Genomic DNA, 25019 nt, shown 5'->3' on the forward strand with positions numbered 1-25019 from the left:
ATAATATTAAACAGAATAATGTTAGAACATGTGAAGTTCTAGTACCCCGCCTCCTGCCTCTACAGACTGAGCCCAACATCCCCACATCTGAATTTTAATTTTACACTCGATACGTTGCAGTCTGCTCACTGTCCTGGTAACTTTTATCACATTAAAAACTCAAACTTCAGAGCTTGAGATATTGTTTTAAAACCAAATCCATCTTTAAACTTCTACACGACTTTCTCCCTCACCTTATTTGCACATCAGATAAAAGTGGGCAAAAACACATTTCAGATTTTTTATTTGGGAAAACCATGTATCACTTTTGTTCCGTCTCAGAATCACGCTGTTGGTTTAGGAATATTTATAACTGTAAAATCAAAAACACTGAAGTGGGAAATTCACCCCGTTTTTAGTGAAGCTTTTTAAATCATCAGCAGCACTTTGCATGAATGACTGCTGTAACGATTATCATTTTGTATTTCAGTGATTCTTGAGAATAGGGACAAAATGGGTTTTAATTTTTCCATTTTTTTATTATTATTATTTCTCAACCTTTTGTATGCAAATATGACAAATAATGTTTTGGAAATGTAAAGATGCTAAGGTGCAGGCTCGCAGTTGCAACATTTTTTTTAATTACATTTTTAATCGACCTGACCCAGAACTTTGTCATCACCATCTGACAAAAATAAATATAAAATTATTTTTAAAATACCCTATTAGTGATATTTTACTCATTTTTACAGACAAATTCTTCTCAAGAAAAAAAAAAAAATTTAAACAAAAAACAACAAAAAGGCCATCTGACGGAGTTGACACAGAACTGAAGGTGGTGACAAACTGGTGAGTAAAATGAAAAACTTGATACATGTGATGTAATGCAATTTATTTAAAAACACATTAAAATGAATTAATTGCACATTTAAGTGAGATGTGTCAACAATTTCACTGAAAGCGTCACAAAAACTGACGGAGTTGACGAAATGCCAAACTACCTCAATTTATGGAGGCCATATTGTAGCTCATCAGGTCCATGAAATCTTTACAATATACTAAAATTAAGCTTTTATTTCACAAAATTTCATCAAAGTTTTGTAAATTGTCAGTTATGGAGTTGACACATCATGGTTGTGACAAACAACTTAGGAATTAAACAGAAGAAAAAAACTAAAGAATAACTTAAGCTAACCAGAGCTAATTAGCCCTCTTAGCAAAGGAAGAGAAAGGAAGAGGTCATGGGGTCCTCAGAAGTTCTGGTGCCCCCCAATAATGCCTGATTTTTTTTTATTTATTTTTTTTTTTTACATTCTTTTCATGTCTGACGGTGTTGACAAAAACTAGGGACAAATTTCAATGGAGTTGGAAAATATCTAAAAATGATTTTTAATTCAATTTATTGATACTTTTATAATTATTTATATGACTACTTATACTTAATTGTCATAATATATTATCTTAGTATTTCTTTAATTGTTTTAAACTATTATTGAGTTCTGCTCCTGGACAAGGGCTTTTACAGACACCATCCACCTACTACAATGTTTAAAATCAAAAAATATTCAGCAAACACCAGGAAAACATACATTGTTGTGCTCACATGACCCAGGTTAGTTTAGTCAGATATTTGAAAAAAAAAAAAATATATTTTGTGTATATTTTATTCAAATTTTGTGTTTTATCCATAGGACCTGTTTTGTCCCTATTCTGAAGAATCACTGATTTATTTAATCTGTCTGTTTGGGACCAGGCTCGCTCTGTTTGTGATGCTTTTGTTCGTCCTCTGAGCCAAATGTGACTCTGCTGTTTGTTACGTCACAGAGGAATTTGTCCTGGTTAATGTTTCATCGACTCTGAAGGTATGAAAACAGAAGATGGAGAAAAGTTGAGTCCACACATTAATGGTTAGATGGGTAACAAAGAATAATAGAGTCCTACATGCATCATTAATTTCCTGGCTTTGTCCACTATTACTGCTTCCTTTCATGAAACGCACTGACAAAGAACAATGCCAATGAAAAGCTAAGCTGTTAAAGTCACAAATACTTTGTTACAGACTTGTATCCACATTTCATAAAAAAAAAAATATGAAGAATAAAAGTTGCAAATCATAAAGTAGTGACAGAGCAGGAGGTCCAAGATGATTTACATAAATCACATAAATCATAAATTAACTGTGATGAACTAGAACGAAGAATAAAGACATTTTTACATTACCTGTCTGACAACATGAAGTAGGCTAACACAACTCAGCACCACATCTCGCCCCGATTCAGATGAGAAACAAAGTCACCGACAGGCTGGGAATGATTAGAAAACTATTTCTATTGAGACGTCTGAAAATCACAGGAGTCTCAATAGAAACTAACGTCATATATTTGAGTTAAGATGATTTTCTGTTTTTTCTTTAGGAGTTGAGCGCTGTGCTGTAGTTGTTGGACAGATGAATTCATTCCTCTTGCAAAAAGTCCTGAAGGAGAACATTTGGCCATCAGTTTGTTAATGAACTGAATCAAAAATAACGCAACAAACAAAATGGAGGCTTAACAGTCATCAAGACTGCAATCCAATTAAAAAGCTGTTTACAAACAAAACCTTCCAATATTCAGAATTAACATAATTATTGCAAGAAAATCATCTGCTAAACATTTACTTTTCCATATGGTGCCAGGTTGGTTTGGTAGCCAATTTCAGTAAATAAATTAATTTCACAAACGATTCAGTATTTGCTCTTAGGTATGTTTATGTTCCTCTGATGTTAAAATTCATTTGATGAACTCAAACATTTGGGACTAAATAGTTCTTCCCAGGATTTTAATCCACAGTCTTTATGGTGAATAGATGAGCAAAACCACAGAGATAAAATGTTGGGAATCTGAGTCATTTTTCCCTTGTAGGGAATTTCTTCAGGATCTCTTAACCTTTGTGAAGCCACACCAAAGCTCCCTCCCTCACCTGAGACGAGTCGCTGTTGCACGCATCGTTTTGCTCCTGGCAGCGGACTTTGTCCTCCTCCTTCATAAGGAAGTTTCGGGTTCACGCCGTCGAAGTGAAGTATTAAAACATGAACTGAAGCTGGATGCTGCTGCCGAACCGCTGTAAATAACGCAGGAGGAAATCACCAGGAGCAGTGCGAGAAAGGTAGGAAGCTGGGTAGAACGTCGGGATTAAGTGAACAGTTCTTTTTGTCTGAAAAGTGCGGAGGAGGGTCCTCTAAGACAACCTGGCAATATGAATGCTTCTCTAATTTATTCCCATTAGGGTTAAAATTTCATAAACTCAGTGAGCAAAATGTTCTTCAAACACCAAAGTCGTCTGTGTGTAAATATTTTCAGGTAATTGGGAATAACACCTGTAGTTTTGAAAATCAGTCAGCATTGGAAACCTCTTATCGTTCCCTGGTTGATCATTGCTAAATGTAGCCAGGTAATGATGAACAAAACACCTTTTACTGGAATTTGGGGTTTTACAAAGAGTTTCTGAGCCCAAACAGAACCAATTGTGATGTTTTCTGCCGTTAGCTGGTGTTGCGTAATGAAAACTCTTGGGAGGATCAGTTTATGGATTTATTTCGGCGTTCTTCTGAGCCAGCAAACACCTGTGACGTCTAGAGTTTGGTGTCCATGTTGTGTGTGATCCGGCAGGTGTGTCAGGACAGGATGTTCAGGAGCAACAGTCCGTACGGTTCTGAGACCGGCAGCTACATGTCCTTCCAGTCCAAGTACGTATTTTATGCTGTCATTTCCTGATACCCAACTGGTCTTTTCCTCATCATCACCTCTGGGTGTTGTTTCCCTTTGACCCAGTGGATTTTCCAACATGGATGATTCCGCCTCCCAAATATCGAACATCTCGAGACCCAGTGCAAAGTCGATTTACTGTGAGTGATCAGTGCCGCAAGGATCAAATACTCACACCTTTTTATCGATGAATTATCACTCACAAGTTCTGCTTTGTGGCTCAACAGTGCAGAGGCTGCAGTATGCAGCATCAATGAACAAGATGATGGAGGAGAAATCAGAGCACAGAGTGGAGGTATTACCACGGCAACCTGTAAAGTTGCACGTCTCTGAGTCGTTGGCCTTAATAATTCACTAGAGGTTCATCTGCTCCAGCACTTGTTTACCTGCGACCTGAACGGGAGGGATCTCAGAAACATCCACGACTGCGTGGAGCGCCTGCAGTTTCTGGATCAAACGGGTCATATTTGGGGTCAGAACATGGTGCTGGAGGTCCGCGGTGCCAACCTGCTGCTCACAGACTACGAAACCAAGGTGAGCTGCAGCCTGGAGAGGCGAGGGTGGTCCACCGTTTTCTGTCAGAACCACGAAACACAAAGTTTTCAATATAAAAACACAATGAAATCTGAAATATTGCTTCACCGCCATCAGTTCACACGGCGACCCAAGCAGAGGAACTAGTTACATTTATCTGAGTAACTTTTTGGGGAAAAATGGAGCGCTGTATGTTTTACTTTTACTTTAGTCTTTTTTTTTTTTATATATATAAAATATGAACACGCTTTGATTAACTTCACCTAATAAAGAAAAAACAAAAATGTAGGCAGTTCAAACACATCTACTGCTTAAGCTAAAGTAAGACTTATTTTTTTTATGTTTTAAAAATGTTATTTTCTACCTGTTGTGCCATTTGACAAAGTATTTCATCTGTTTCGGTTTCATGTTGTTTTTTTTACGATTTAAAAAAGTGCTACCTGAATCTGATACTTTGTAATCATTTGTTTGTATGCATTTTTAAAAAAATATTTTTTATCCTGATATTAAAATACGAGGATTTGAACATAACTTTACATTTTTGTCCATCTGATTAAATAATTTTTAAACATTAAATCAGATGTTCTGATCATCTACTCTGTACTTGAAAAGCCTTTTAACTACTTACTATTCTTGAGTCCTTTCTTGGACAGTTACTTTTACTTTTACTTGAGTAAAAATATGACCCTGTAAGAAAACTAATGCAAAAAAAAAAAAAGTATTCTTCAGTATTTAGGCAGATGATCTTCTTTGCATCATGTTGTGGTTTTAGCTGCTCTAACATCACTCTGCTGTGCCTCGTCAGGAAGAGCTGGAGTCGTTTTCTGCTGGTGAAATGAAGGAGTTGCTGGCTTTCCTGGACGCCGGTGTGTTCGACTCTCTGCTCATCCTGTCCGTCCAGAACAGGAGAAAACCCGCCACCACCATCTTCCTGTTCCAATGCGATGAAGTCAGGGTGAGACGCAGCTTTGGGAGGAGCGTCTGAGAAGAGAAAGACAAAAGATGTTAATGTTTTCTGTTGTGTCCAAGGCCGATTTCATCGCAAAGGATTTAGTGCGAGCTCTGTCACAGAAGAGAGAGGGTTCACACCTCAGGTGGGAGTAAATCCTGCTACATGTGGATGGGTTTGTTTGTTTTATTTACTCATAATGTTGTTGTTTTTGTGTGTGTGTGTGTGTGTGTGTGTGTGTGTGTGTGTGTGTGTGTTTTAAGCAGCAATGGACACACTGTGGGCAGACATGAAAGAGTGAAACAGCCCAATAAGCCTGCAGAGCCGAGGCCTGTGCATGAAGCGCCACCATGGACTCCGCCTGACAACGGTGAGACTTAAAAATCATTAAACGGTGGTTTAATGTAAAATGGTGACAGCAATGAAGAAGTTTCAGATGGGAAAATACGATCCATCAAAACGCAACGCATCGCTAACAAGATAGATGTGTTCTGGATTTTTTTTAAAAATCAACAGGAATATTAGAGCTTTCCATTCAGGAAAACTTGATGAAAATGATGTTTTGGAGAATAATGTTGTTTTTAGTCTTTGTCTATTTTATGTGATCTTATAAACAAACACCCAGAAAAGGCTACAAAGAGTGGAAATAGTAGATAAAAGTGTGATGTGAGAAACTTTTGTTTCCCCAAATCTGTTTTGTTTTACAACGTTTGGATCAACAAAATTAGACTACTTTTTAGACTCCCGTTCTTCCAACCCAGAAATGGAATTAGACCAGAGGATACTTATCTAGCAACCCTGAATAGGAGCATCTAGTTTACATACTTTGCGTCAACATTAGACTCCTCTTCTTCTTTTGGTCTTTCCTTTGGTTTATTATTTTGTTTGTATTTCCTTTTAATTCCTGTAAAGCGCTTTGTATTGCCTTGTTGCTGAAAATGTGCCACAGAAATAAAATTACCTTTACCTTCAATGTTCCTGTTTCTTCACCCAGCTGAGGATGACTTTCCTGAGCCTGAACTGGACCTGCGTCGGTACGGGGAGGAAGACGACGTCCCGCCACCGATGCCGTCTCCGTCGCCTCCCCCTCGACCGTACACAGAACTGGACAGGAATGTTGTGAGTTTGCTCTACTTGAGGCAACGTTGGCTTTTCAGTCCTTTACACCGGAAGGAGTGAAATGTAAAGGAAATGTTGTGAATGAGACTTTCAGTTTTCTTTCCGTGCAGGACATTCTCAACCACATCGTAACCGACGTCGAGATCTTCATGGGGAAAATATCCGCGGCCGAGGCCAAAAGTGGAAAGAAGAAGAAGAAAAAGAAAAAAGGAAAAGGTAGTTTTCATTAAAAGCCCTCAGACTGACGTGTGTTCTCACATGCCCATGCATCACTGTGTGGCTTTTGATCCGTGTAGGAGGGGATGGGATGCCGCCCGAGGAGGAGTTTTCAGATTGCCTCCATAAAATCAAATCTGGCTTCAACCTTCTGGTGTGTGTCTCTGTTTGCACGGTGTCGTGGTGCGTGTCCTCTTCCTGCTCTAACGGACGCTGGCGTTGTTTCGCAGGGAGAGCTCAACGGAAAGATCAACAATCCAGCCGCTCCCGACTTTGTCCACTCGTTGTTCTCTGCATTGGCATTCGTGAGTGACTTCGTATTTCTAAACTTTTCTGTTTTGTTTCGTTTCTGTTTGATCGGGAAAAAGTTGCAATGCGTTAATTCTGTCTTTCTTCACCAGGTGTGCTCTCACTGCTCTGAAGCCATCCCCCCGTCCATCGTCGCCCCGCTGCTCACGCCTCAGTGCATCCGTCTCCTGAGCGAGGAGGCGTCCTCGGAGGAGGACAACCTGTGGCAGTCTCTGGGAGACGCCTGGAACATCCCCAGGTTCCTGCTACGCCCAGCACACTGCCAGCCTATTATTGACAGGGATAATGCGATATCTCCTTCCAACATAGCTGGGCTGTTGTAGCTGCCACTGGTGCAGAATCAATCCAACTGTGACCAATCCAATAATATCAATACTTATGGTTTAATAACTTACCGTCTGGATAATTCATCAAATGATTATCTGACCACTTGGGGAGACTCATAGATGGTTGAAATATCATTCCCAGAAAGTTCTGTCATCCTTTAATAGGAATATTGAAAAATGAAAAGACACGGCGATGTCGCAGAAAAGTAACTTTTTCAGTCGCGACGCAGCAGGATTCTGTGAATTTCACCCTATTCGCCTCCACTACACATGAATTTGTCACAATAGGAGTGAAGTTACTTTTTTTTACAGAATCGACAGAACTTGATGTTCTACAAATTCTCCTTCATTTCCACAAGCTGCTTTTAGTTTCCCATCAGACCAGCTGGGCGTTTTGCAGAACGAACAGTCTGTGAGCTGTCGGGTCTAACCTTGAGGAAACGTGGGAGATTTTGAGGAACATCAAGTTTCACACTTTCTCAGTAAGTTCCTCACTTTTAATGTGCTCTGAAAGTTTAATGTGTAATGGGATGAGTGAGATGTAGTTCACAGTGTTCTGCTGCATCAGGACTGGGTCTAACACTTTTTCCATCTTGTTTAATTTTTTTCTCACTTTTTATTTCATATGTTCAGATCAACTGTCCACCTGGGAATTATATTTTTCCTGCTCTATGGATTCCCCCAAGTGGTCAAATATTAATTATCTGAATTATTTAGACCACATGTGTCAAACTCAAGGCCCGCATCCCAAATCCGGACCGCCAAAACTGTTTCTGTGGCCCTATAGACTCTTAAGAGCAACAGAAATATCAGTTTTGTGCTTAAATATTACTTTATTAGTCAAATCAAATCAAGTTTTATGTGTACGGAGCCAAATTATTTCAATGTTAAATATTTAATTTTTAGAAGTACTTCAATGAATGCAGAGAAAGTTATAATATTTTAGTTGTTAATTACTTATATTAATACCGGTACATTCTTCCTAAACCGGCCCTTTGAAAATGAAAATGAGTTTGACAATAATGATTTAGACTATAACACATCCCTCACATTTCACTTTAACTTTTAACCATCTCAACTTTGAATTTATCTAGTGTCTGCACATCTTAATGTAATGTTACAGGATGTCATTATCAGATCACAGCTGTGGCAGTTTTTGTGCTGCAACTCTCTTCTGATCAAATTGTCTTGTTAGCATTCGTGGCCCTCTGTCTACCGATGTCACTAAAGCAAAATGTAGAGCAAGACAGGGGAACCACAGCTTTTCTGTATTTATACCCACTTCGTGGCTCGGTTTACCTGACGAGATGAAATGTTTCTGATGCTATCGCCAGTACCAAGTGGCCAGAGGAGGATGAGGACATCCCAGTCTACAACATGCAGTTTTTTGATGGTTGGCAGCCCCCAGAAGTGACTGGAGAGCTTCCCCCCAGCGAACCGGAGAGCCGGCGGGAGAGACCCCGGCAGGAGAGTCCCCGGCGGGAGAGTCCCCGGCAGGAGAGTCCCCGGCGGGAGAGTCCCCGGCAGGAGAGTCCCCAGCGCGAAAGTCCCCGGCCTCCACCGAGCCTGCAGCCGCCACCAAACACAGCTGGACACAAAGCACAGGAGGAGCCGGTCAGGTGGACTTTTAATCAACGATTCTTCCTTCTGCTCAAGAGAAATAGAGAAAAATAACTTATTGTTTGCACTTTCTGCGCAGACTTATGCCAAGTGGAGGCCGCCAAAAGAACGACAAAAACCACCGTAAGTGCACCGGTTACACACTTCGTCGAGGTTTAAATCTCACAGCTCTGAGGTTTTCCTTCTCCCTGCGACTTCCAGGCCGGTCGAGGTGAAACTATGCGACATGCGCGTCAAATATGACTTCATATCCAGAAACCAAAGGGAGCTCACCGTCACTAAAGGAGAAGTAGTCGATGTGAGTATCTGTTTTCCTCGTTCCCAAGAATGATGAGACTTTCAGAAGGAGACCAACCAATCTTCCATCTCTTCTGTTGGTTTTGTTCTCCTGCAGCTTCTGGACAAGTCAAAGAAGTGGTGGAAAGTGAGAAACAACAGAGGAGAGGAAGGTTACGTCCCAAACAACGTCCTGGAAGATGTTGACGCTCAGTCTTATGAGGTGGCTCTCGCTCAGAAAACATGAAATGATGGTGAAATGAAAACTGTCCACACACACAAAGAAAACATGCCTCTTCTATTTTCATGAAGGATTTTGACACGTCTCCGGTTCTGACGAGGAAATCTAAACCACCGGAGGTGAAAGCCTGGCTGGAGCACATGGGATTCAACCCGATGTGAGTGACAGCACACTGTAGCAAACACTGAGCTCTCTCAACATTCATGAGAGGAGCCTGAACTTGTGCAGAGGATGAAGCGCATCTCTTAAGACGGATGGCCACAGATTTTAGTCTGGGCTTTGACTGGACCATCCCAACATGTGATCTAAACCATTTCTTAATATTTTTAGTCTTTTTGGAGCCTCAAACTGGTTTTATTCAAGTGTCTACCTGATTTCATCTCCTGCTGTATATCCACCAGTAGATTTTCTTCCTCTGCAGAAGAAAAGCATCCCCTCAGCATAATGCTGCCACCTCCAGGCTTTATGGTGAAAATAGTGTATTCAGATGCAGCAAATTTTTTAAATTTTTGCTCCCCAATTTCGGTCTCGTACACCCAGAGCAGCTTTTTCCAAATGTTTGCCGTATTCCCAACACAGCTTGCGTCAAAGTCCACAGGGGACTTCTGGTATCTCTCTTCATGCCAAGTTCGTGGCGACAACACGATGGACGTTAACGAAAAGTTTTACCAGGACATAAAACTTTTCGTTACAAACACCTGAAATGCTTCCCATGTTCTCTGCTGGTTAAACACACCAAGACGTTTGTTTCCTGCAGTGACTGTTTCTCTAATAAACCCTCTGAGGTTATGGCTCGGCTCGGTTACACATTAACTAACTCCAGCGTTGCTTTGACTGCAGCACGGTGCGCTGCCTGGGCGTCCTGAGCGGCTCCATGCTGCTGGGGATGAGCAGGGAGGAGCTGAAGTCGGTGTGTCCAGAGGAAGGAGGACGGGTCTTCTTCCAACTACAGGCGGTCAGATCCGCCTTGGTGGTAAGATTCTGATCTGTTCAACTAAAGATTCAGCCTCTGTCTTTCCTGCTGCTGTAGGCGCCAACAACTCATTCTCTCTTTAAACACCCAGGATGCAAGCTGAAGAATCATCACAGCTGGAAAATACAAGGAAACTGGACTAGATACTGGAAGCAAAAAGCAGAATATAGCAGATTTGCATCATGTAAAGATACTGTAGTCACTTTCTGAAATCAGCACTAACTCCTCATGTTGTTCTAAATGCTAAGCATGTTAAATATACCATTTATCCCAACTATTTTAAGTTGTAATCTCTATTAAAACATTATATTATAAACTGGATTACTGCAAATAATTGAAGTGTTTTGTTTGTAATCATTGTGTAACTTGCAAATTAAAGTAAAACTCTGGCACACCTGAGGTGAATTAACATGCTTTATTTATTTTTAATTCAGTTATCACAGACGTACCTCATCAGTAAGATGGCGGCAGACCGTCTCGAGCAATAATAAGGCTACAAATCGACAGGAGTCAAATTAGGCAGGATTTAAAACAAAAAGTGACACAGTTGTGAGAAAACAAGACCATTAGGAAAAAATACAATTTAGGCAAAACAAAAACGTGGCTTATTTTTGCCAAAACGTATTTTGGCAAAAATAAGCCAAACGATGAAGGTTTTAACGTGGATAATAACTGCACGTTGTCTCTTTGTGCTTCACGTAAGTCACAGTGTTGAGGAGATTATATATCATGAAGCTTTACTCTCCATTTACAGGGGCAAATATATTATTACTACTAATAATAATATCTCAACAATTGCAGAAACCAGTATTTGGCCACAGCCAGTTACACCAGCCGTTCTGACCCAATTCTCAGTGAATCAAAGGCCAAAATATTCTTTTAGTTTTTCATCCTGTGGATAATATCGGCTACCAATGAAAGCACAAATATACGGTTTGTGTTTGTGAGGTAGTATGGACATGATGCAGACAGTGAGCAGGGTCAGAGATCAGTGGGCGGAAACTAAAAGTGGAAACAGTCGGGTCGGTCCGGGTCGCAGCGCCGGCCACATTTACTGGCACCCCTGATAACGACTATAAGAATCTCTTTAAAATAAATCTAAATAAGGCATTTGTTTGATTTATACTTTCAAAGTTTCTGTGAAAATGAATTTGAATTGAATCTATGACTTTATTTCCCTGAATCCCATCTATGACTTGACACGAAGGTTGATTTCTCTCTGTGATGGATCAGAACCCGCATCGATCCCGTTATGAAAAAAACGCTCCACAGTTCACTGAGGGAGAACTGCAGCATTAGGAAGCATTTCATGACAAAAACATAAACACGTAAACATGTTGAGCTGGGACTTCAGATGGGTTTGGTGCAACAAAGAAACAGTACATGGAAAATCACCTCACACCCACTGTTCCGTTCGGTGGAGGATCTGTGATGCTGTGGGCCTGTTTTTGAATACTTTATTCTCTATTTGCTCTCTGAAATATCAGGAAATCTGTAAGAATAATCTGGTGGATGCTACCAGAAAGGTGGAAATGGGTGATCATCAGGTGTTTCTGCAGGATAATGAGTCAATCAAACGGTTCATCGGATATCAAATCGAGCTTCTGCAATGAAATCATAAAGAAAACCTTTTTGGGGTGAGCTAAAAAAAAAAAAAAAAAAGGTATAAACCGTTCCATTTAAAAGCAATGGTCAAACATCCCTCTCTCTGTCGACTGCAGTTTGGTAAATTGTTACAAAGTGACCATGATGACAAGAGGAGATGCAGTAAAACCTGAGTTTTTCTCCCCCCCAATGAATAAATGCTTTAAAATTAAACTATTATTTTTCAGGGTGAGATCCTGCAATAAAATACGAACTAGTCCTTACACATCCTTACCGAAGGTGTCAATAAATATGGCCGACGCTGAACAAGAACAAAATGAACTCCTAATTTTAAAAGGCAAACAAAAAATCTTCACAAAGTATAAAACTTAGTCGCTATTAAACATCGAAACGTTTCGAGTGAAAGGCAGAGAAATGCACAACAAAAAACAAACAAACAAAAAAAATATTTGCACCAAACAATATCAGGAATACTTAACTCGGCTAATCTTATGCATAATTATATTCGTGCTTTGGTGTCTTACTGGCTACTTTAAAAAGAGGCGACACCATTCATCATCAGTTAAACACAACATGTATATATTGGTGGGTAATTTGCTTCCACAATACTAAACGAGCAGAGTGGGCACTAAAATACTGGTTCATTATTTAATATTAAAAACAAACAGACTCAAAATCTAGAGTTTTCCTCAATATACTGAGATTTACAAAATGGTCTTACTTCCATTTCAGCTTTAAAAAACATAATTGAATTCTAACAATCACATAAAGTCCTCTGAGATCATCCTTCATTAGTCGGAAACTGCTGTAGTCGTACCAAACGGTTTCTCTTCTTCTTCATCTATAAAAGACACACACACACACACACACACACACACACAGCTCTGCAAACTCTACAGACATTTTCCGATTACTTTTCGCTTGACCCAAAATCTCAGTGTTTGATGAGAGCTGGGATCGTGTGGAGTGACAGAAAGAAACCGTTACTGGAAATGACGCTACAGAACCGTGCAGCAGCCTCCACCGTGTCCCAGCACGGTTTGCTGGTTTTCCACCATGCAGAAGTTTGGATCGGGGGTTAGCGTCGCTTTCCGTGACGGTCGGATGTAAACAGGTCGTTCTCTCCTCACGTACATCAGTCATGCGGGCATGCAGGAGAGTATTTGTTTAGCTGAAGTAGAGAGGAAGATGAGAACCTTCAGGCTGGGTTTCAGCTCCAACAGCCGGCCTGGTGTGGCGATTCACAAAGAAGACGAAGGAAAGGAAAAACTGGACATGCACTGCATCTAGGTAGTAATGGAAAGGCACGGTGAGGGTTTTATTTTGGTGCTTATGAAGAACTTAGAGCATGCAAAGAACTAAATGGATGTAATCCAACAATGCAGTGAGCATTCATCCACATTTCTTTGTGCTCTTTATAGCTCTGCTACCATAAAACATAACAAATGAGCAAACTCTCTTTTCGTTTAGGAATGTTTCTTTCTTGCGTTTTACTTTTAGAGCTTATTTGAATCCCAGAAGACCGACTATGAAAGTCCAACTTGGCAAACGATGGATTCTAAACTAACAAGTAGGATCGCACACGAAGCTTTTGTCGAAGTCAGTTGCTCTGCAAGGTGTGACCAACCCGACGCAATGATCCCAGTTTGAAGTTATGGCTACTCTGCATCTATAATCAGAGATCACAGTTTACCAGAGAGCAACAGACACAAAGCTAAATGTCTAAAAAAAATAAAATAAAATAAAAAAATTTGGGAAACTTGTTGAAATGCATGATTAGATTTTCAATAATAAAAACAACGGCAGCACTGAAACCATGGCTGATTCATAGCTACACAGCGATAGCAGCATAGCAGACTTCTACAGTGGTGTGTAAAGAGCAGCAGATTTTTCTCTCACATCACGTTTTCAGGGGCATGCTGAGAGGGCCGCAGACTCAGGGGGGGACTAACAGAGAGAGACGGGGGGGGGGCTGACGTCTCAGTGTCCTCCAGAGACGGGGCCCATGGTGAGCGTGTCCTCCTCGTCGATGCCGTCCAGCTCGTCCGTGCGCACGGCGTGGGTGATGAGGTTAAGCTCCTCGGTGAGCGTCTCGAAGCGGTACGCCACACGGATGTCGGGGACGTTGGTGCGCCGGATGTCGTTGCTCTCAGGACCTTCTCTGTAGTAACTGGGGCCAAGCCAGTAGCTCTTCACCTGTGGTTTGAAAATAAATTTAACTGGGAATGTTTGGAGCACAAAGAGTTTTGCGTGTGGGTCAATTTTGGTCTCGTGTGACCAAAAGACCTTCCTGTGTTTGCTGTGTCCCCTGCGTGGCTTGTTGTAAACTGCAAACAGGGACTTCTCAGGGCAGATTTGCGGAGGATAAAACTAATAGTTGTCCTGTTAAAAAAAAGTTCTCTTTTAAGCTGTGGATCTCTGCAGCTCCTCCAGAGATACCGTGTTTTTGAGATACTGTTTTATAACGCAAATTTGCTTTAACCTTTTCCACAGTTTCATCTGTGACCTTGTGTTGAGTTCTTCTGCCTTCATGATGCTGTTTAGTCACTAATGTTCTTCACAGAACAGACGCATTTATACTGAGATGAAACAACACATAGCTGGACTCTGTGTACCAGTCAGGTGATTGAAGTTATTATCTTTGGACCTAAAGAGGAATGCTACAGTGAGCGTGCAGCTTCAGTTATTACAACTAAAAAATTAAAAAATCAGGCCAGAAATCTAGTGATGGACTCTGACCTGAACTATCAGAGCCACATGAAGACGGTTACAAAGTCGGTCTTCTATCACCTGGAGAACATCTCCAGGATTAGAGGGATAATGTCTCGATGAGATCTAGAGAAACTCATTCGTTTATCTTTAACAGGGCTAAATTAAAAAAAAAAAAAATCAATCCTCCAGCTGCAGCTGATCCACAAAGTTGCTGCTCAAGTTCTGACTAAAACCAGGAAGACAGAGCACAGAATAAACTATAAAACACTCTTGTTAGTTTATAAATCACTCGATTATCTTAGTACCAAAATTACAGCTAGCCTAAAACCTGTTGTCTTTAACTAAACTTGGAGAAGCAGCATTCAGTTTTTACAATCCACTAATCTGGAAGGAATTTCCAGAAAACTGCAAAATAGTCTAAATACTGTCAAGGCTAAAGACTCACCAGTTTAAAGTCGCCTTTGATTCCTGGCAGCGGCACTGTATTTGATAAACATTTGCTTGACGATTTTGATAATGGTTTTTTGACAAACTGTAATGTTTATTGCTCGTTTTATAATTGCTGTGTTTTGGTTTTATGGTGTAAAGCACTTTGAACGGTCTTGTTGCTGAAATGTGCTTTGCAAATAAACCTGATCTTAGTACATCGTGGCACTGGATTTTCTTTGGGTCATCAGAGAAAAGTCTCTTTCCTTTCGCTTCACAACGCTGAAGAACTCATTCTTTCTCCTAAAGCTCCAATAAAACACAACGAACTTTGTGGTTTAAATATGTGAAAAGGCTGAAAGAGTGTCTGTACTTCGCAGAGGCGCTCTAACCTGTAAACCCCTCCCTCATGCATGATCATTTCTGACACTAAAAACAAAATAAAAAAATACCACCTGGTAAAACTGCACCACACCTAGCCAAACGATGCACCAGATAAACGCTTTATTACCCTCAACAGGCGAATGATAAATGACGTCACCTTGTGTGAAAATCCACTCATCAGGACGCTGTTTCTCGCCAGCTCACACATGTCACAGGAGCTCAGTTTCCACACTTGAGCTGCGATGCTGTACTCTTCCATCAGAGGCTCCTGATGCAGAAATCATCACATATTTTGCATCCACGCAACAGGAATAAAAAGTTTAGTTTTCCCTTTTAATTGTGAGGCTGTGACATTTGTGTTGTCCAAACAGACCTTGGTGAAGTGAAACTGGAGGGGATCATCGGTGGACAGAGAGACCATGAGGCCTCTGGACAGATACTCCATCAGCGGGTTGCGGTGGTAACTAAGGAACAGGCTGTTGTTGCTCAGCGGCGACATGGCGATGCCAACTTGAGCCAGGTAGTAAAGGTACTGCAGCACAGGGGCCTGGAAAAGGAAGGAAGAGTGAGACAAAGAGGGTGAAGTACAGCTGCATGCTGGTAAAAGTGACCTTTTGTGACCCTCAGGAACGTTGATGGGTCACTGCATCTTAGTAAACGTACTTCATTTTAATTTGTCCCACATACAAACTAAGATTTATAAAATCAATCTTTTTTAAACTCTTCAGCTCTTCCCCATTTTACAGTACAGGAGAAAATAAAAAGCTGATTTATAGCCATCATAGACCCAAGTTAAATTTTTATTCAACCAACAGGTTTGTTTCTGATAAAAGGTGAGATATTTATCTCTGAAAAGGAAATAAAATGATTTAAAAGAGGCATGAATTAAAAAAAAATTCACACTAAATTAAAAGTATGTTTAAAGATCCTTTTATTATGGGACACTTAGTTGTTTTGTCTCTTTAGACAGATGGACGTGGCGTTGGATATGTCTGAAGAGACATAATATAACCGAATGTCTAGTAAAATCAGACGGAATAATAAAAGGACACAATGATACATGAATTAAAGTTGTGTTTAAAATTATTCATACCTCTCTCATTAATCACTTTGATTTGGACTAAAGTAATAAAATCTCTCTTATAATTATTCTTCAGCTTTTTACATTTTTCTTCTGCCTTTGCGGATGGAAGTGCTTACCTCTTTATCAGCACAATTATTTGTTCTTAAGTTTCTGCTTTCGCCACATTTCTTGCAAATCCCAACAAAAGACACTAAACCTGTGGCAAGCTTTCCAAACGACCTGCTGAATATCTTTTTAGTTTGTCAAAATCCATCCTGAAAGGCTATTTTTCATTGCAGCCCTTTTGAGAGCCGTCCTGACCTTTCTGAGCAGCAGACCGTGGGAAATATTCTCTGACAACATGAACCCTGACACCAGGTGGTGGATCGGGCCCGCCTCGCCACAGTGAGGTCGCAGAACGAACGTATGAAAGCCTCGTCGTCTGAGTTGAACACAAAGGGAAACTCACAGGTCAGAGAATAATGAATGAATGAATGATTAAAAGTAACGATGCCATGTTGCTACCTTCGCAGGTGGTTCAGCACAGTCATGTTGGCGTAGGTGTAGTAGAGGTAGTAGGAGTAGGGTGGGTTGTCCTCCTCTGTCCAGTCGGCAGGAAGTGGACTGTCCAGGTTAAAAATGTGGTGCTCAGGCTTGGACTCGTCGTCTACGCTGTCGAAACCAACAACCTGCCAGCATGCAAAAAAAAACAAACATTCATTTCACTCTGATGTTGGTCATCAGGAGAGTTCAGACCAACCAGCAGGTCAGACTCACGTGCTCCAGGAAGAGATGCAGCTCAGGGTGGCTGGCCGGATCTATGGTCACTTCAAACAGAGGCATGAAAATGTTCTCCAACATCTCCTGGAAGTTGGCCAGCTGCTTCTTTGTGTGGTAGACGTCACTAAAAAAAAGAAAGTTACATTTATTTTAGAGATGGAAAAACACCATAAAACATAATTAAATCACAATTTGCCCATTCATTGTTTTTTTTAAAAAAGTTTATATAAATTGCACTTTTCTCACACAAAAACAGCAGCCAGTGCAAAAGCAGAACCTTATATTGACGAGGACGTTTTGTCCTGAACTGTGGAGCGTGAATCTTAATTGTGGATTGAAAAAAGATAATTTTTTTTTTTGTTTGACAAACACTGACCTTTCCAACAGGAACAGGACATTGACAGACAACACAGGAAAGGACGAAGTGAACGTCTTTATTTTGACTAAATACTCTCCATGCGGGAGACAAAGATGAGCTCTACTGAAGTTACCCATTAAAAATCCAGAAAGATAAGAAAAAGAAACTCAGTTCACGACCCGCAAACAACAGAAAGTCAGACCAGCGAGGCAACAGCAGCTTCCAGGGTAGGAAACATGTTTCTTCATTTTAATGTCATTAAATAATATGACGTAATTGTGTTTATTAAACTCAATCAATAACAGCTTTCTCTAAATGTCATCTTGCATTCGGACGTGGAATATTTTTTTTTTGTGTGTGTCTGAGCCAAATGAACAGCAGAATGTGAATTAATGTCTCGAGTTTTCTACCAACCGCTACATGTACAGCATTAGCTTCAAATAACTTTTAGAAATATTTACTTAACTGTAAATATCAGTTATGAGCCATAAAGCAAAATCAATATGGGATACTGGCCAGTAGATATTTGGCAGATACATCCTCATAAAATACAGACTGATTTTGTGGAAAAAAAAGAGACTTTAATTTCCCGCTTTGGGTTACAGAAAATATTTTTTGGAAGTTGTCTGTTTTTTCAACTGAATTTGGACTATTTTGTGCTGCTGAATCAGCACAAAAAATGACAAAGTTTTCTAAATAAGCTCATATTTGTTTTAGAGAAATATGATATTCTGACTAATTCAATTTTTCTGACATTATTAGCTCATTTCTGTTAATATTTATCATCCAAAAAAGGTTTAAGAGAAAAGAGTTGTTTTCCAACAGGGTGTATTAATGAAATGTGACCTGATTGAGGAAAACCAATGTGATTTTTGGATTCAGCACATCATAATTACCCTAAAACATTTGCAAAACCCCAGACAATTTTTTGGTTGTTGACTAGTGTCATTCACTGCTGCTATGGTTTACAAAGCAGTTGGATAATTTACTAACTTAAGGTACTGTTCTTGGTAGAAATGGGTGCTGGTCAAACCCATGAAGAAGTCACAATGTCTGACTGAAAGCTGCCAAACGTTTTGTGTTTTTGATTTAGTTTTTGTCTCACTCTCCATGGTGTCCTCAGAGTATTTTAACTCTGTCCGTTGGTCGACAGTCTGATGTATTCGCTTCCCTGATTTTTAACGAGCAGAAGGAATTATTTCCATCTCAATTTCAAGGTAAAACAAAATGTCAGCAGCTCTTACAAGAGACGGGGCACCTGGATAAGCCAGCGCACGTTATCGGAGTACACTCTGTGTTTGACAGCCCACTCCGCCAGCTTGTCCCACTCGTCTCTGGAGCGACCGTAGATGGACAGCCGCAGCTCGGAGTTCTGGTATTTACTCTCCTCCAAGTCATACATCACCTCCTGTAAGAAAAACAAAGACAGCAGCTTTAAGTGCGAGTTCAGGGCTGATATTGTTCGATTGGACAGTTTGTAGCTGAATTAATCAGCACCTTAACTATGTGTGCAAAGTATTTTCCTTCCACATGATTGTCCGTCTTGATGAAGATCTCCCTCAGGATGGACTCTCCAATCGGGTTGTATTTGGAGTTGAATTTGTCAAACCTATGAAATGTGTTCCGATCCTGTCAAAGCAGAGAAACGTGAAAAAACAAGTTTTATTAGTAGTAAAGAAGTCACACTGAGTTAGTTTCCACCTCCCATCACATTGTGAAAACTCACTGCGTGCATGTCGAGTGTGTCTACACTCAGGTCGTACGCTGTCAGGTTCATGGTCTCAAAAACTTCTCGCAGGGTCTGACCTCGTCCCCGCTCGACGTGGACGATCTCGTCGGGGTATTTCTTCATGGCTCGCTTGATGAATCGCAGAAGATGCTTCTGGTTCATGCAGGATGACGCGTGTATGTGAGTGTCCACCTGGAGACGAGATGAAGAGCAACATTGACTTTATTTCAATTTACATAGCACCAGTTCATAACAAATGTCAGCTCAAGGAACTTTACATGACAAGTGCATCCAAGTAATACACAGAAATATAGAATAAGACGAATCTAATAACATAGACAGATTCAAACTGAGTTATAGACTTTCTAATTCGATCTTTGGTGTAAAACAGTGCAGATTAAAAGTTATCAAAGAAAGATTTCACTCAAATCCTTCTCCTCAGCAAGCATGTGGCAACAGTGAGAAGGAAAATCTCTTTCTCACAAGGATATGTTTATTTTTGAACAATAAAAACTGGGCTGGACTTTATAATTTACGTTCATATTTCTCACAGAGATCCATTTATATCAATACTAGAGAAGTAGAGAGATGTTTTTGCCTTTCTGATGTTGTAGAAATCTCTGTGAGGAACCTTCTTCTGCGCTGCCAGCTCCTTCATCTCATTCAGCAGGATGTGCATCTGAAATTTGGAGCTCAGGTACTGCAGGCGGCGGTAGCAAAAAGATTTCCTGGAAACAACGCACAGAAGAGACAAGTTTCATTCGAGCTGCATAAAAGAAACACTGTAAATCAACTGGTTTATCGTTTAAAGTAACACTCACACTGGACCGTTGATAATGAGGGACATCATGACGGTCATGTCTGCGATGTACTCCTTCAGGTCAGGATACGGCAGGTCGAGTTCTGTGCTTCTAAAAGAGAAAAACAACTTCAAGTTACACATTCGGTTTGTCCAGCATTCACAGAGCTCTTACTCCTAGCTTATGTTTTTAATGTTATTTTAATTAGAAAGGTTTCAGCAAATTTCATACATTTACTGACTCAAATTTCTACACTCTCAGGTAGTTTTTTATAATATTCTGGAAATATGGGAACAAACCACTGGTATTGTTTGGCTTTGTTATTTATCCCAAACAAATATTGTAGTAAAATAGCTCTATTTTAAAATTTAAAATCCACCTAAGACTTTTCAAATCCCACAATAAAAACTGATTCTTTAAATCACAACTTATATATATATATATATATATATATATATATATATATATATATATATATATATATATATATATATATATATATATATATATATATATATATATATATAAAAACACGGTGAAAAGCTTTTTATTATTATTTTGAATGAGTTAAACAAATCATCTGCATTTATTTATTATTATTTTGAATGAGTTAAACAAATCGTCTGCATTTATTTGTGGTTTCTACGCCCAAACCTCAAAAACCAAATCAAGAAAATCTTATTCCTCATTTGACCAAATATCTGTTTTTAATCTTTGTGCAAACATCAATCTCTGCTTCACCAAAAAAGTAAAAACAGGAGGAATCCATAAGAGGGGAAAGTTTTTTTTTTTTCACATCACTTTATATTTAAAAGTAAATCATGATATGAGCAAATATAATCCTCAGTTCAGACACAAACACATACTTGTCCATGTTTGTTTTCTTGTTGAAGACATGTATGACCCCATCAACCATCTTACAGCCGTATCCCGTGTCTGGTGGCATGTTATTGGGGTCCTGATTGTCGTAGGGGTGCGTTTCTGAGACGGGTGGGTGAACAGGGGCATCTGAGAGGAAAAAAGTTTCAAGAGTGAATTTGTTATTTGCGTGAAAAAATAAAGTATTGTGGAATTAAAATCCTCCACTCAAACTGACTCAGTACCTTTGTAGAGACACCATTACACAGTATTATTATTATTGCTCTCTGACTGTGAATGCATTTAAGAGCGGCAACACAAGTCCTTCACATCTAGTTATTAATGTGACTGTTATTTCAACAGGTTCGGTTCTTCAGTCAGAACTAAAGAACCAGTAGGAGAGATTTAGGATTAATAACAGTAATATACAGACACAATAATGTCTTGATGCCTCGTTATTGTAGTATTGAAAACCATATTTGGTAAACTGTTTATAATACAAGGCTCATTTAATCAACAACAAAATCAGCTTTTATAGGTGACCTCTTATGTAAATAAAACCATCAAACACCAACTTCTTTGGTAAAACTTTAATGTTTATTGGTGTCTGGAAAATTAGTCCTTTCAAATCTTACCTCACAAAATCACCAGGCACTACCCCTCACCTAGCAACCATAACCCGTTTCCTAGCAACGGAAGCTGAGTTCCAGCACCATCTGTTTGAGTTGGGGGGCGTGGCCAGCAGCAGCTTATTAGGATTTAAAGTGACAGGAGGCCCTAAAACATCTCATTCTGACAGAGGCTCAAAATAGGCAGAACTGACCAGACTCAAATCTCATTATCTAAGAATGACTTCGTGCAAAAAATGTAGTGAAAATGTTTTGTATCGCCCATAGATTTATCCTAACCTGTTCAAGAAAGCACAATGTCTCATATTTACATAAATAATTAGGCTAAGGAAATCACATTTGATGAGCAGGAAGTGGGTGTGTGCACAGAGTACCTGCGTCTACAGGGGTCTCTGGTATGTCTTCATAAACTCTCAGGTCCAGAGAGTTCGTCCCGAGGTCCTGCAGGGCGTGAGCTGCGGTCTTACAAAATGTCTGCATGGACCGGTAGATGTACTTCTCCCGGATTAACAATGCTTTAACCACACACTTGGCAGCATCTACCAGGTCAGTGAACGGCACCTGGACACACATCAAACACAAAAATAAAAAAATAATATGAATGCATTTTTGCTTTTGCACGAACGTTCGTTGTTGTATGCAATCCTGTGATTTGAGCTTCTTACCCCACATTTTTCTTCTCCAGATATCGAGACCCGCTGGTACTCCCTCTCCATCGGCATTTGCCTCTCCTTAAAGCCCACGTCAACCGTGTCTACACTTTTCTCCTTCATTAACCTGACACGCACACAAAGAGCGCGGCTTAGCACAAAAAACAGACGGCAGGGAGACAAAAACCAGGTGGAAGAAAGAAAAACCCCTGGTTTTAGTTCAGCAGTTATGTTCATGTTAGTTGTTAGAGAAGGGAATTTTATTTATGAATTTTCTGGTTTCTGCTTTATTCAAGAAAAGTTTAAGCCAATCAGTGACAGTATATCGTAAATATATTATCATAGTATGAATGCAATTTTTTGCTATGCAGAAAATATTGTGGTTAATATATTCCAAATAATTTGTTTTGTCATTAAGATGTTCAATCTGCTGGATGGAGCTGCACAGCAGTGGATGCCCACACCTGTCACAGACTGTGCCGAGTTACAGAAATCACTGAAAATGTAAAGAAAATGTTCAATATTTGCCAACAATCCCACCATGACATAACTTTCTAATATTGTGCAGCCATAACAGCAAACTATTTTACAGGTGGAAATTGAAAAAATTAAATCTACTCACTTTGGGTCTATAGAAAACTCATCTAAATGTTTTTTGGGGGGATTCAAAGCATTAATCTTCTGGAGTTACACTGCAAAAACACCAAATCTTACCAAGTATTTTTAGTCTTGTTTCTACTGCAAATATTTTATAAGACGTGAAATAAGACAAAACTAACTTAAAGGTATGTTTTCAGCAAGATATAGGAGTTTGTTTTAAGTAAATAATTCCTCAATATTGATGAAAAAGTTCTAGTTTTATAGGCAGATACATTTACATTAAAAAGACAGTTTCTCCATGTTTTAAGTAAAATAACCTGCCAATGCAACTAGTACTTTTTCATCAACAATAAGGAAATAATTACTTAAAACAAGCTTCTATATCTTGCTGATAAGTTGCTTTTGAGTTATTCTTGTCTTGATTCAAGTGTTCTTTGTTGTAGTGTAGATTTTTAGATCTTAGATTTTTTTTCCACTAATAAAAAATTACAACTTTTGTGCTTCTGCAACTTCTTCTGACATTTTTTACTCATAACATTTTAATTACTTGCAGTGAACTTGTGCAAAAATCGGCACAGCACTGAAACCTCCTTGCTACAGCGTCAGGCTGTTCTTGTGGCCCGGAAACTGTCGGCTAAAGCCAATGAGCCATTGCTGATGTCCCAGCAGCGGATCGTTGTTGTCCTGTGAGGGTCGGGATGAAGCGTATTTTAAACAGAGTTGTTTTTCTAGTAAATACCAAAACAGCTGAATTAGTTTCAGATCAACTTTTGATCAAAATGTTTTATCATGCTGGAAAAGGAACCTGGCATTAGGGAATATGTGTGTCATGCATGAGAGACTTCCTATGTACAGGGCTGAGGTTTTGAAGTCTCAGGATTTTATATTTTAAAGCCAGAACTATGCCTAATAGATCTCACTGGCGCTGAATGCTAAGATGCTTTCAGCAATGAAAAGGACCAGCTTGGGAACCGGGCTGCAACTATTGGGAAAAACAGGATTTGACCACCTGGGGACGTTTTCGCTCCAGCTGTCCTTCTTTGGCCACTTTTTGGCACCAACTACTGCATACCAGAGGCAATAAATCCTGCTGTCTGGGAACCTTCTCACCCAATTACCCCTCGGATGTGGTCACTTCAGAAAGTCGCCGTTTTCTTCTTTCTAAAGCTGCAGCTTCAGGGAATACAGAAATGGCTCACCAGGCACAACATCAACCCTTTTCCAGATGCATTTAAGTCTCCAGATCTGAATTTTATGGAGAACCTGTGGGGTGAGCTGAAAGGAAGACGACATAAGAGAGAACCCAGAACTCTAAATATTTTAGGGCTGCTATACTCAGCTGGCGGGTCGGCATCAAAATATGGATCCAGACTCCTTTTCAGTGGATTGTGGGCTTTTTTGCAGAACCAAAAAAAAAATTTAAATTAAATAATCAGTTACTATTCTTAGCAGAAGGTGGCGATAAGGCCCTGTAATGCAAGTTGATATTTGGTGTTTCACACCACAGAAGAAGATCCATAATATTTGTTTGCAAGTCATAATTAAGCTTGGCAAAAAGCAGGAAATACATGGTATGGATATTCTGACTTTTTTACTGAATATATTTTTTCATGAAATAACAAACTAGATGTGTTGGAAATGTTGCTACTGATTGTTATGCCAGCGTTATAATAAGTGTTCAATAAAGTGACTAAAATGATTTAATTTTTGTATATTTAGTAGTTAGCTAAAGCTGTATTTTATTTTTCAGAAATTGTTATTTTTGCACAAAGCACAGTTGAGTCTATCATAATAAACAAAAATCTCTGAGGTGTTTTTGTTTTCTTTAAAATGCAGCTAATTAAAATAAAAGGTCATATTTTCCTGTCAAGCAGGTGGTTTCAGTTTTCTTCAAGCTAGTTTTTTTGTTGTTGTAATATATTATTGTACCATCATCTCAGGTTCAAACTGCATCAGATTTTTGCTCAATGAAATTGAGAATTGAAAGATTTCCTAAATTTGGCACCAAAAGCTTGACTGGTTAAATAAAACAATTCGCATTAAGGGATTTTTTTTTTCCAACCTGAATGAATGCACATAAATTATATATATATAAAAAATAAAATTTCAAAACATTTCTATGTGAATATTATCCTACTGC

General features: G+C 39.5%; 2 protein-coding genes across 5 annotated transcripts in view; one reads left to right on the top strand and one right to left on the bottom strand.

Moving 5' to 3' along the window:
• Positions 1-302: 302 nt before the first annotated feature.
• On the top strand, positions 303-10684 carry eps8l3a (EPS8 signaling adaptor L3a). 2 transcript variants are annotated; one of them, XM_088005601.1, is made up of 20 exons: positions 303-3123; positions 3627-3703; positions 3789-3862; positions 3950-4017; positions 4098-4256; positions 5062-5211; positions 5286-5350; positions 5472-5575; positions 6200-6324; positions 6435-6540; positions 6621-6694; positions 6771-6845; positions 6942-7087; positions 8510-8789; positions 8875-8918; positions 8997-9093; positions 9190-9294; positions 9384-9469; positions 10153-10285; positions 10377-10684. In XM_088005601.1, exons 2-20 carry the CDS (start codon positions 3642-3644, stop codon positions 10386-10388), a joined length of 1965 nt encoding a protein of 654 aa, XP_087861727.1. In that variant the 5' UTR covers positions 303-3123; positions 3627-3641; the 3' UTR covers positions 10389-10684. The 2 variants fall into 2 exon arrangements, with proteins under 2 accessions (XP_087861727.1, XP_014859766.2); XM_015004280.2 differs by lacking the exon at positions 303-3123 and having other exon boundaries at positions 3531-3703.
• Position 10685: 1 nt separating this feature from the next.
• LOC106928190 (AMP deaminase 2-like) overlaps positions 10686-25019 on the bottom strand; it is a 36436-nt gene continuing 22102 nt past the window's right edge. For all 3 annotated transcript variants that reach the window (XM_088005599.1, XM_015004276.2, XM_015004278.2), the window contains 14 exons: positions 22295-22406; positions 22004-22190; positions 21009-21150; positions 20164-20253; positions 19941-20070; positions 19340-19534; positions 19111-19242; positions 18858-19021; positions 17253-17379; positions 17001-17164; positions 16797-16917; positions 15786-15959; positions 15570-15680; positions 10686-14086 (listed from right to left, as the gene is read on the bottom strand). In XM_088005599.1, the coding sequence (XP_087861725.1) occupies positions 13871-14086; positions 15570-15680; positions 15786-15959; positions 16797-16917; positions 17001-17164; positions 17253-17379; positions 18858-19021; positions 19111-19242; positions 19340-19534; positions 19941-20070; positions 20164-20253; positions 21009-21150; positions 22004-22190; positions 22295-22406 (2065 nt within the window). In that variant the 3' untranslated portion in view covers positions 10686-13870. The remainder of the gene's footprint in view (positions 14087-15569; positions 15681-15785; positions 15960-16796; positions 16918-17000; positions 17165-17252; positions 17380-18857; positions 19022-19110; positions 19243-19339; positions 19535-19940; positions 20071-20163; positions 20254-21008; positions 21151-22003; positions 22191-22294; positions 22407-25019) is intronic.

The sequence above is a fragment of the Poecilia mexicana genome, unplaced genomic scaffold, assembly GCF_051168715.1.
Source record: "Poecilia mexicana isolate PSO_F unplaced genomic scaffold, ASM5116871v1 scaffold_5, whole genome shotgun sequence".
NCBI lineage: Eukaryota > Metazoa > Chordata > Actinopteri > Cyprinodontiformes > Poeciliidae > Poecilia > Poecilia mexicana.